We start from the raw sequence: 13,023 nt of genomic DNA, 5'->3' as shown, positions 1-13,023 counted from the left end.
GGTCCAAATTGCACTTTCAGTGCAGCTTTAAAAGGCTCTACACAATCTAAGCTGAGGAATAAAGGTCTTATCTAGCAAAACGGTAGGTCATTTAAAAAAAATAATAATACAAATGTATATACTTTTTAATTACAAAAGCTCGTCTTGCACTAGCTCTGCGATGTTTGCCTACGATTTTACGCATTACATAATCATGTTGAAAAGGTCACGCACGGTTAACTCTTCATCTGTGTACATTTCTTCAAAACGGTAGGGTAGGGTGAAAAACTCCATCTCATTTTCTCCAACTTCAAAATTATCTGATGTTGTTTTACCTTTTTTTGTAAAAGATGTTTGACTTTCTTTGCACTTTTGCTTTGGAAACACTGGGTCGGTACTTTCGTATACATCATGCCTGACCTTTTTAACGTGATTATGTAATGCGTGAGGTCGAGCTACTGCAAGATGAGCATTTGTGGTTAAAAAGTGTATACATTTTTATGTTTTTTAGAAAATGACCAATCGTTTCACTAGATAAGACCTTTATTCCTCAGCTGAGATCGTGTAGAGCCCTTTGATGTGTTGATGTGTATGTTTTCTTCACAAACCTTTCTTTTCGACTGAAGAAAGAAAGACATCTTTGTCTTCAGAGAACATCTCTGAAACGGAATCCCAGTGACAGCTTTTGTAGGCCTCACTTTATTTCTGAGAGTGTAAACCAATCATATCAGTGACTACTGAGTGCCTTTAATTGCTCTTACTTCAGATCCAGTCGTTGTATCTCCTTCTGTAAATCCCCAGTGGCGTTCCTCTGGGAGATGAACTTCTCTGACAGTGACACCTCTAGTTTTCCTACATCCTGAGACAGCTGGCAGATGACATGACAAAATGAAACGCAGCTGTCATCGCATTCACTTCACATAGTTGTCATTGTCATTCTAGCTCCAAACTGTATCAAACGGAGCTGGTTAAATAGACCTGAAAAGGTTATTCCCAAATAAAGCAGTTATGACACAGAGAAACAAATATGTATTGCATAGAAATGTAAAATCATTGTGTATTGCCATGTTTTGACATAAGCGTGCATGGCAAGCTAGTGCTCCCATGTGTATTTGACACACACAAGCTGCGCCGGTCCTCGTCCCCTTTCATTTTCAATTACCATTATGGTGTGTGGTGCCCACTCCCCAGAGCTAATGCACTGCAGTCACTGTGATTTACTGTTACTCCCCACATAGTCACCATGGAGGGGCTCCAGTCTATTTGGATAACAACACTGCAGTTTCCCCAGTGGAAGAAAGGCCAATCCTGATGCAATTTTGTATCTAATGCACATACTGGCTTGCTCACAATGCCTAAGTAATGGAAACCAAATGCAGAAATGCCAGTGCCATAAAGAACCATTGTGTTACCATATATTTTAAAATGTTGATGTCTTTGTGTGAATATATTTTGATAATGCTCTTCAATGGCCTGGTCATTAATATCTCACCCTGAGTTCCATGTCTTTTAGCTTCAGCTCCAGCCCAGAGTGTAACTGGCTCACTTCCTGCTGGAGTTTCAGGATGTCTCGCCGTCCAACACTAATGTCTGATGATAGTTTAGCAATGCTAGCATCACATCTAAGGCAAAAAGAAATTGAGACAACTATAAGTATTTCATATGTTCCCATTCAAGTTGTGCTGATATACAGTGCCTAGCAAAAGTATTCATACCCCTTCATTTTTTCACGTTTTGTTGCAGCATTGTTAAACTGCTTTAAATTAGTTTTTCCCCACATCAATCTACACTCCATACACCATAATAATGACAAAGCAAAAATCAGATTTGCGAATTTTACAAATTTATTAAAAATAAAACACTGAAATAAGTACATTGCGTAAGTATTCATACTCTTAACTCAGTACATAATTGAAGAACCTTTACAGCCTCAAGTCTTTTGGGTTTGATGTGACAAGCTTTGCACATCTGTATTTGGCAATTATCTGCCATTCTTTGCCTCACCTTTTCACCTCTGAAGCTCTGTCAGCTTGGATGGGGGCTGGCAGACGTTTTCTAGAGTTCTAGTTGTTCCAATCGTCTTCCATTATGGATAATGAAGGCTACATGCTTTTGTGAACCTTCAATGCAGCAGATTTTTTTCTGAACTCTTCCCTAGATCATTGCCTTAACGCAAGTCTGTCACTGAGCTCTACAGGTAGTTATCTTGACCTCAGGACTTGGTTTTTGCTCTGATATGCATTTTCAGCTGTTAGACCTTTTCTGAGAGGTGTGTGCCTTTCTAAATCATACTCATTCAAAGGGATTTGCCACAGTTGAACTCCACTCGAAGTGTAGTAACATCTAGAAGCGATATGAATGCTCCTGAGCTAAATGTCGAGTGTCCCAGAAAAGGATATGAATACTTATGCAACGGGATCTTTTCAGTTTATTTCTAATAAATTTGCAAAGTTGTTACAAACCTGTTTTGTGCTTTGTCATTATGGTGTATGAGATGTAGATTGATGTGGAAAAAAGCAATTTAAAGCAGGTAAACATAATGCTGCAACAAAACAAAATGTGGAAAAACTTTTGCAAGGCACTGTAGCTGAATATTCTATCATTTTAGCAACATTTAAAGCTTTTTAAAAATGTAAACTCTTTTTCTAGAACTTTTAATATCTATATTGTTAACTACTGTTAGCCAACGTGGTATTTTGAAGGTATTCCGTATTAAAGAAATGGGAGTCAGTAGGTCACAGAAAATTTCTATGGCTTAGTTGATTTTCAAGATAAATAAAGTGCTCCCACAAAAGTACATTATAAATTGCTTGACCACTGACCTTCAAACTTCAGATATTTAATATTTAATGTAACTGCAACTTTTTATCTCACAATTCAAACTTTTTTTTTCTCAGAATTGACTCGCAATTTACTTTTGTCTCAATATTGCGTGATACAAGCTCTGTTCTGACTTTTTTTTTAGAATTGTGTGCTATAAACTCGCAATTCAGTTTTTTTTCTCAAAATTGTGATGTAAACTTGCAAATCTGACATTTTGATTCTCAGTATTGTGTGATTCTTAGTACTTTTTTTTTAAATTGCGTGATACAAACTCACAATTCTGACATTTTGATTCTCAGAATTGCGATACAAACTTGCAATTCTGACTTTTGTCCTCAGAATTGTGATACAAACATGCATTTCTGACTTTTATTCTCAGAATTGTGATATAAACGTGCAATTCTGACCTTTTTTCTCACAATTGCGTGATATAAACTTTTTTCTCAGAATTATGATAGAAACTCATAATTCAAGTGTTTTTTTCCAGAATTGAATGATACAAACTCGCAATTCAAACGTTTTTTTTTCCAGAATTGCATGATACAAACTCGCAATTCTGACTATTTTCTCAGAATTGATACAAAATCGCAATTCTGACTTTTTTTCTCAGAATTGTCATATAAACTCGCAAATCTTACTTTTTTCCTCAGAATTGCGTGATAGAAACTCGCAAATGTGCCCCTTTTTTTCCAAAATTGCGTGATACAAATGTGTAATTTTGACTTTTTTCTCAAAATTGTGAAATAAACTCGCAAATCTGACATTTTTGTGATTATAAACTGGCAATTCTGACTTTTTCTCAGAATTGTGATATAAATTACATGATATAAACTCGCAAATCTGAGTTTTTTTCTGAGAATTGCGAGATATAAACTGGCTTTTCTGACTTTTTTTCTCAGAATTGTGATATAAACTGGCAGTTCTAACCTTTTTTCAAACAATAGCGTGATATAAACTTGCAATTCTGACTTTTTTCTCACAATCGCATGATATAAACTTGCAATTCTGACTTTTTTCTCACAATCTCATGATATAAACTTGCAATTCTGACTTTTTTCTCACAATCGCATGATATAAATTTGCAATTCTGACTTTTTTCTCAGAATTATGATACAAACTCACAAATCTGACTTTTTCTCAGAATTGTGATATAAATTACATGATATAAACTCGCAAATCTGAGTTTTTTTCTGAGAATTGCGAGATATAAACTGGCTTTTCTGACTTTTTTTCTCAGAATTGTGATATAAACTGGCAGTTCTAACCTTTTTTCAAACAATCGCATGATATAAACTTGCAATTCTGACTTTTTTCTCACAATCTCATGATATAAACTTGCAATTCTGACTTTTTTCTCACAATCGCATGATATAAATTTGCAATTCTGACTTTTTTCTCAGAATTATGATACAAACTCACAAATCTGACTTTTTCTCAGAATTCCGTGATATGAAGTCACATTTGTGAATTATAAAATTCACAAATGTAAAGAATTAGAAAAAGTCAGGATTGCGATAAATAAAGAATTCTGAGATAAAAAGTTGCAATTAATATTTATTATTTATCTTAAATAAAATACATTGAAATAAAAAATAAAATAAAATGAATTGTGACCTTGCAACTCTGCCTCTGAGATCTCCAATACCCGTCACGTTTTTGTGATCCAAGTTCTTGACTGCAAAAGACGTCCCTGCAGCAAGGTTGTCTCTCTCGATAATCTGGGCTTCCAGCACCTGGGGAGACAAAAGATTGTTCTGTCCCCGCGGTTGTATAACACTGTGATTGCACATATCAGCAGTCACTCACCACAATCACAGTTTGACAGACTTCAGTCATTTTCCATTATAATGCCGGAGTATCTTGTTGTTGTTCTTTTAATAGCTTCTAAATTGGATAATGTACCTCGAGTGTATTAACATTTTGCAATTTAGAGGGAAAGACAGAAATGGTTTAGCTCAAGCCATTAGGCCTAGCAGATTCCTAATTTTTTCCATTGTTAATCAAGCCTGTGTTTCCTGGTTACGTCATCAATCTTCAGGGACGGGGAAAAAAAGCTTAATTCTGGCTGTGGTGACTGCTGGGCTTTGATTTATTTGATTCATTCATTTTTTATGCACATATTCTGCATAATGTATCCCATCAGGCAAATGGCTCTGCTGGCTGGCACGTTCCCTCAAACTGTACCTCGCTCATCAAGCACTGTAAAATTTTTGCTTTCACATTAACAGTGAATGTAAAACTTTGAGATGCTTTGATCATAGGTGTTATTGATTTCACAGTCTATCAGTGTAATTAGTTCAGACCTTTATAAAAAAATAAAAATAAAAAAAAGCAGTGAACCCTTTTCACATTTCCAGTTCTCTCAGAAGCAGAAGTCCTCATAGTTAGGTAAACTTCTATAGTTGTATACTAAAAATGCCAAAAAAATAAAAAAAATTGTTGGCATTCTCACTTTCCCCTACACTCTTAAAAATAAAGTTTCATTATTGCCATCAATGGTTCCATAAAGAACCTTGAACATCCATGGAACCTTTCAAATGCAGAAAAGTTTCTTTATAGTGAAAAAGATTATTTTCATTTTTTAAATGTTCTTCAAAATGGTTCTTTTAAGAACTGTTCACTGAAGAAATGGTTCTTCTATGGCATCACTGCCAAAATACCCTTGTGGAACCTTTATTTTTAAGAGTATAGGTATGGTGTTATATAAAAAAAAAAAAAAAATAAAATAAAATATATATATATATATATATAAAAGAAAACCTGACCCTTTAAAACTAGTATTTTTTTATTCTATTTCTATTCTATCTATTTGTATTCTTTTATTTATTATACACAAAAAACTTGACCCTTTAAAATAAACACTTTCTATGCTATTTCTATTCTATCTGCTTGTTTTCTTTTATTTAATATGTATAAAAAAACTTGACCCTCTAATACTTGCACTCTCTATTTTTATTCTTACCACTTGTTTTCTTTTAAGTATTATTAAAACTTGACCCTACAAAACTAACACTTTCTATTCTATTTCTATTCAAACTGCTTGTTTTCTTTTATTTAATATGTATAAAAAACTTGCCCCTCTAACACTTGCACTCTCATTTCTATTTCTATTCTAAAGACTCATTTTCTTTTAATTATTATAAAAACTTGACCCTCTAAGACTAACACTTTCTATTCTATTTCTATATCTGCTTATTTTCTTTTATTATATATATATAAACTTGACCCTCTAAAACTTCCACTATCTATTTATATTCTAGCCACTTGTTTCCTTTAATTAGTATAAAAACTTGACTCTCTAAATCTAAAACTTTCTATTTTATTTCTAGTCTATCTGCTTGTTTTCTTTTATTACATATAAAAAATATTGACCCTCTGACACTTGCACTCTCTATTCTATTTCTTTTCTATCCACTTGTTTTCTTTTCTTTTATTTTTTATAAAAAACTTGACTCTAATACTTGCACACTCTATTTTATTTATATTCTAACCACTTGTTTTCTTATTTATAATAAAAACCTTGACCCTCTTAATTGAACACTTTCTATTCTATTTCTATTCTATCTACTTGTTTCTTTTATTATATATAAACCTGACCTCTAACACTTGCACTCTCTATTCTATTTCTATTCTAACTACTTTTTTCTTTTAATTATTGTAAAAATGTACCCTTTAAAACAAACACCTTTTGTTCTATTTCTATTCTATTCTACTTGTTTTCTTTAATTTATTATATATGAAAAAACCTGACCCTCTAACACTTCCACTCTATGTATATTCTAACCATTTGTTTTCTTTATTTATTATAAAAACCTTAAACCTATAACACTAGCATTCTACTCTATTTCTAGTCTACTGTATCTGCTTGTTTTCTTTTATTATATATAAAAACATGACCCTCTAACCCTTGCACTTTTTATTCTATTTCTATTCTAACCACTTGTTTTCTCTTATTATAAAAAACTTGACCCTCTAAACTAATACTTTCTATTCAATTTCTATTCTATATGCTTGTTTTCTGTTATTTATTGTACATAAAAACTTAACCTTCCAACACTTGCACTTTCTATTCTATTTCTATTCTATCAACTTTTCTTTTCATCATTATAAAAAGAACTTGGCCCTCTAAAACTTACACTTTCTATTCTATTTCTATTCTATCCACTTGTTTTCTTTTATTTATAATATATAAAAAATATTGACCCTCTAACACTTCTATTTCTATTCTAACTACTTGCTTTAATTATTATAAAAACCTTGACCCTCTGACACTAGCACTCTATTCTATTTCTATTCTATTCACTTGTTTTGTTTACCATATTTTATATAAAAAACATGATGACCCTCTAACACTTGCACTCTCTATTTTATTTATATTCTAACCACTTGTTTTCTTATTTGTAATAAATACTTTGACCCCAATATCACTCTATTTTATTAATATTCTATCTACTTTTTCCTTATTATTGCTTTTTTGTTTGTTGAGCTGTTTGCATTCACTTTTGCAGATTATTAATTGACCACTTCATGTGCTAAAAATATACCGTATGTCATTGTAACTCTTATTTTTGCACCTGGATGTCTTTGCTGAGCTGTTTGACAATGTGAGTAATGATCTGAATATGGTTCTCCAGTAGTTTTCTAGCAGACGACTCCATCAGGACTGAACCCTGAGTTGCACGTAGACCAGTCACCACATCATCTCTGATCTTCATGGCTTGTTCCAGTAGAATGCTTAAAGTATGTTCCTTACTAGTCATGCGGTTCTCCATATGTCCTATAAGCATTTAATTCAAAACACAGTTACAAAACTGATTTTGCTAGAGCCTCATTTTTTTTAAGCCTTTAAAGGGATAGTTCACCCAAAAATGAAAATTTGATGTTTATTTGCTTACCACCAGGGCATCCAAGATGTAGGTGACTTTGTTTCCTCAGCAGAACACAAACGAAGATTTTTAACCGTAACACCGGAAGCGATCTGTCGCATGTATACGACACTCATTGTTTACACAGTGCACAGAGATTGTGGGTATAGCGGCTTTTCAAAATGGTAAATACTTGCGCTTATCCTGATTGTTCAAACCAATTTAAAGCTAAAAGATTACGTTTGCTTGCGCAAACTCATCCGGGACTTTTCACCGATTTCCCCTTACGGTGTTTGCATATACTACGCCAGAGCGCATACATGTGTAACGATCCGGATGACAAGCTTGTGCTCAGGACAGATGGACGTGGCTGTGTATCAAAGGTAAAAAAATGATATAAATACTGTTCAGTTTCTTGCAAAAACCGATCGTTTCGTGTCTTAAGACATCAATGTATTGTCACGAGTTGCAGGGTGTAATTTGGATTTGTCTGTGCATGTTTTTGTTCACTTTTAAAGGTCTGGTGCCCATCCACGTCCATTATTTGGCTGGCAGACTGCCAGCCAAATAATGCACCGGTTTTCATTAAAAATCTTCGTTTGGGTTCTGCTGAGGAAACAAAGTCACCTACATCTTGGATGCCCTGGGGGTAAGCAGATAAGCATCAAATTTTCATTTTTGGATGAACTATCCCTTTAAATACCAACAGACTGTTAAAATAAAGTAATATGGCAAGAAAGGTTTTTTTGTTTTCAAATGCTTTTCCTCAGAATTTTTTTTTTTTATCAAAGGCAAACACCTTGTTACATCTCATTACAGTATAAAGTGGACTTATTTGATGTCATTTAATATCTTAAAATGTATAGTATAAATACAAAACAGAGTCTGAGAGTGCTTTACTTTGTAAAAGAAACTGAAACACACTGTCGAAATGAAGCTGAATCAAATGCCTTTTGAAGCTACAAAACCGCAGCACTGTTTTCTCTTACATTGCATTAAATTTAGTAAGCGTAACTCAAGGGCTCCAGCAGACTACAGCAACTATCGATTATCTGCCGCTGAGTAGCGTTTCACCCTGATGAACTCATGAATAAAGTATTCATTTAATAGAGGTGAATCCTTTTGATTGAGCATTTACAGTTTTAATATAGGCATCCGTCATAACACAGTCACAATGACAACAGAATGACAGAAGTAACCCTTTAGTTTAGTTCAAATGTGTAATCTACAGTATAGGCTTTACTGTATAATGCAGTAAATCTGAAATCTTTGCTTACTTGTGAACTGCTTCCCTGTAGTCTGCTGTGTTTGTTTAGTCTGATCTCTTAGCTACCGCATGGCATGTTCTGACAGGAGCGTGTCATTTTCGGTCTACTTGACAACTAGATAATGCCATTTGCAAATACAACATTTTAAAAACGTACATCTGCTTGTCTAAATCTAACGTTATTACAACTAATTAACTTTCTAGATGACATCTTTAGGATGATGGACTGAAAACAGTTCATCATGCTATCATTTGACAAGAAGCATAATTAAGCATTGATATAGAAGCCAGACATCTCAGACTTCTCATTAATTCTCACGGGATTTTCTGACCAGAGTACCAGTAATGATTTCCCTTTAGCGATTTGTAACACATCTATTATGCAATAGCAAATGTACTCAGTATCCCCATGCTTCAAAGCTAAGTAGTGATGGTCTCTTTAGGGGAATTATTAAAGTAATGTCCTAATGTGTGCTGTTACATGCTGTGTGTAAAATCAATTTGATACACATAAACCTCGGTCGCAGCTTTTTCCCAAACAGAAATGCCTTTACGGCAGCTGTTAAACCCTTCCTAGAAATCAAATAATTCAAATATCTTTAAAAGGAAATATGAGTGGGTTTTGTTGTGGGTGGTGCTGGCTTTGCCTTCACTTTTAAATCGATAGCATTGCTGTTTACACTGTAAAAAAAAAAGAGTTGTCAACTTAATAAAACTCTCAGCTGATTAACTCTAAAGTTGTCTTAAGTAAGGCTTTGTGCCTGCTCAAAATTCAGTGGTGCACTAAATTATGCTTGCTTAGATCTGTCTCAGCTCCTATATGGAAGTATACAGTTGTAATTGCTTTGTAAATGCATTTATGTCTCTTCTGTGCCACATTAAACAGTCTGTAAAGACACACAAATGCCACTTAGAAGCGCTTCTCTGCCACCTTTACATTGTAAATTTGCCATTTAGGTTGCCTTGCCATACATATATGTTAAAAAAATGTAAGAATATATAGCCTAATACCTGTAAGTTATTGTGAAGATATTTTTTGGAAGAAGTTATATAGTAATATACAGTGGTGTACAAAATTAGTGACACCCTTTGTAAATGTAAACAAAAAAGCCTGTAAAAATAAATCTGCATTGCCAATCCTTTTGTTCTTTTATTAAAAAAAAATCACAATAATCATTGAACTGAAACAATTGAAAATGGGGGAAATCTCATTATGAAATAACTGTTTTTCTCAAATACACATTGGACGCAATTATTGACACTCTTTTATTCAATACTTTTTGAAACCTCCATTTGCCAAAATAACAGCTATGAGCTTTCTCTTATAATGCCTGATGAAGTTGAAGAACACCTGACAATTGATCAGAGACCATTCCTTCATACAAAAGCTCTCAAGATCCTTCAGATTTCCGTGCTTTTCTTATGTTCAAATCAAGAGACGAGCAGGTTTTAACTTTTTATCTGTATATTTCAGTGTATACATGATGTACTTTTTTACTCCTGTGTTCACCAAACCCATCTTGAGTGTTTGCTACTGAATGCTCTTTTTTTTTTTTTAGTTTTATCTGACCATAGAACCCAGTCCTCTTTGACATTCCAGTTGTGTCTGGCAAATGTATATGCTTATTACTGATGCTTTAGAAGGAAACACAATGTATTAAGAATGAAAACGTTTTTAATTTGAAGATCAGGGCAAATCTAATTTATTTTGTCTTCTGGGAAACATGTAAGTATCTTCTGTAGCTTCTGAAGGGCAGTTTTTCCATCTGGAGTATCAGTGAGCATTTGAACCTTCTGTAATAGGTGCATATTACAGAAGTCCCTCAGTTGTCATCAGTGTGAAAAGATGGATCTCAAAATCATACAGTCATTGTTGGAAAGTTTAAATACACAAAAAAGCTGAAAAACCAAGGAATTTGTGGAACCTGAAGGATTTTTCTGAAGAACTGCAGGGAGTTTAACTGTTCAGGACAAACTCATGAATAACCATTAGGAAACAAACAAACAAAACAACAACAACAACAAAAACAGCTGTGGATTATTCGGGTAACAACATTAGAATCAAGTGTATGTAAACTTTTGAACAGTGTCATTTTTATAATTTGTACTGTTATTTTCTCTTGTAGACTGATAAAAATATCTTACTCAGGTCAGTACTAATTAAAAAAAATAACAGGCATTTTATTGCATAATTTTGATAGAAAGGTATGTGCTGTAATGGATTACAATGAGCCAAAAAATCATATAATTGTTAGTATGACAATATTTATACAACTATCAGCATTTTGTTGACCAGTTACAAAGCAATGCTTAATTTTGTTTAGTCTGTGGTGTAAAAAGATCGCTTTAGCAGTTAAAGAAAAAACACATGGTCAAGTCAAAGTGTCTGAATAATTTTTGATCCCAAACTTTTATCAGTTTTACTGGTAGTCCACTGTATGAAGAATTTTTGGGTATAATATGTCACTGTTTACATAAATGAACTACAGTGTCCTGCACCCACTAATAACACTAATACTAATACTACTACTACTAATAATAATTATATCTGGTGTCATGTGTCTTATTTAATAAGTCATGTGCCACCTGTATCATTGTCAGTACGTTTTATAGCAACAAATAACATTTAATATCACTCTAATGGCTTGTATTAACATTACGCAATATAATGACATAGGTAGACCTGTGCTGTAAAACATACACTCACCGCATTCCTTATAATTACGGACTTTCACCAGAGGGAGGCGTATCTTACTCTTCTGCAATTATGATTTCGTGTACTGGCTATTTCTTAGGTTACTCTCAGGTCATTAAGTCATTAAAGAGTGAATCAGATTCACAGTCACGTTTATTTCACAGATAACCCTTGTTGATAGCTATTCTTTCTATTTTTACCTCATGTTTTCTTTTATAAGGCTATTTTATGAAATGAAAACAAGTGGTCCGGAAATAGATTTTACAGTAGTTTAGACTTCAAGGTTAAGGTACCGTGAAGGACCCTCTGAATAATGCGACTCTTAGCATCAGCACCAGATAAAGTGAATGTGTTGTAAGTGCCTGAGTGTCATTTGCGATCAAGAGCACGCGCTCCTGTGCGCTCGCTCGCCCGCGCGCTTCAGTGTCACTGGCGCTCCGTTTGCTGACAGCCTGCTGCCGCTGCTGCTGCTGGACGCCAACTATGGAGGAGAAACACAAGGATGAGAGCGCCAAAGACCCACATTCAACGTCCTACCAGAGAAGGATGTGGAGGAATTTCCAAGAGAAGACCAAACCGTTCTTGAGCCCCAAACTGGGGTCCGAACGACGCAGCGGGGATGCTAAGAAAGAAAGCGGGCTGTGGATGTTTAAAAGAAAGAAGAAACAGGTCCTGGACCGGGTCTTCTCGTCCTCGCAGCCCAATCTGTACTGCTCAACTCCGCCGTCTTTCGTGGGCGACAGGACCCTCTGCGAGCAGCCGGACTCTAGCGCCGGGAAAGGGCTCGGGATCTCACCGCTGGCCGCTGCTGAGGGAGCATCAGTCAGTAAACCGGAGATTTCCGTATCCGCGCATGGGAGCCCGAAGCTGTTGGTGTCTCATCTGGTGATGTCCCAGCAGAAGAGCTCGTCCTTGGGCTCGTCGTGCTTCCAGAAGCTGGTGGTGGATTCGGCTGCATCCAGTGAGGATGAGCTGGCTAAACACGCCAGTGACCTGGTAAGTGTCAGAGTGATTTTAAAACAAGACATTCAGAAAGTGACATGAGTGTGCTTTTTGCATCCTGAGAAATGCATTTGTTCTTCACGCTTCACCCTATATTACTACGTATCGGCATTGTCTCCTTATTAACTGACCCGCAAATTGAATATCGTCTGGTCATCTCCCATGTGGGGTATTTAGACAGCAGTCGACATAAAACGTTTTGACTGAAATGTCAATGTGTGTTGTTGCTGATTCCCCTCTTGTGTAGCATACCCATGTGTTTGTAGAGAGACTAAAATGTTTACTAACTTTATTCGTGATCTCACAATTGTCAATTTCAGTTGCCTCAAATAGTATTTGGCCACTTAAGCCACACTTCAATGTCACTGCATTAGATAACAGCATATCAAACA

General features: G+C 34.9%; 2 protein-coding genes across 2 annotated transcripts; one reads left to right on the top strand and one right to left on the bottom strand.

Moving 5' to 3' along the window:
* Window positions 1–736: 736 nt before the first annotated feature.
* Window positions 737–7,589, bottom strand: fam81b (family with sequence similarity 81 member B). Its single transcript, XM_073839998.1, has 4 exons — window positions 7,377–7,589; window positions 4,417–4,535; window positions 1,472–1,601; window positions 737–847 (listed from the first exon to the last, which is right to left on the bottom strand). Exons 1-4 carry the CDS (start codon window positions 7,587–7,589, stop codon window positions 737–739), a joined length of 573 nt encoding a protein of 190 aa, XP_073696099.1.
* A 3,567-nt stretch (window positions 7,590–11,156) lies between these two features.
* On the top strand, window positions 11,157–12,673 carry LOC141334771 (uncharacterized). Its single transcript, XM_073839997.1, has one exon. The coding sequence runs from the start codon at window positions 12,113–12,115 to the stop codon at window positions 12,671–12,673; it is 561 nt and encodes a 186-aa protein (XP_073696098.1). The 5' UTR covers window positions 11,157–12,112.
* Window positions 12,674–13,023: the final 350 nt, after the last annotated feature.

The sequence above is a fragment of the Garra rufa genome, chromosome 5 (assembly GCF_049309525.1).
Source record: "Garra rufa chromosome 5, GarRuf1.0, whole genome shotgun sequence".
NCBI classification, from domain to species: domain Eukaryota; kingdom Metazoa; phylum Chordata; class Actinopteri; order Cypriniformes; family Cyprinidae; genus Garra; species Garra rufa.
The sequence above is the reverse complement of the archived record's forward strand: the minus strand, read 5'-3'. Positions and strand labels throughout refer to the sequence as shown.

Excerpts from the sequence above, each read along its gene's own strand:
- fam81b (XM_073839998.1), bottom strand. The coding sequence starts at position 7,589 with ATGCTTATAGGACATATGGAGAACCGCATGACTAGTAAGGAACATACT. Across the intron at positions 4,536-7,376 it reads AGCTCAGCAAAGACATCCAG|GTGCTGGAAGCCCAGATTAT; the intron begins GTGCAAAAATAA and ends TTGTCTCCCCAG. Across the intron at positions 1,602-4,416 it reads CTCAGAGGCAGAGTTGCAAG|ATGTGATGCTAGCATTGCTA; the intron begins GTCACAATTCAT and ends TTTTTGCCTTAG.
- LOC141334771 (XM_073839997.1), top strand. The coding sequence starts at position 12,113 with ATGGAGGAGAAACACAAGGATGAGAGCGCCAAAGACCCACATTCAACG.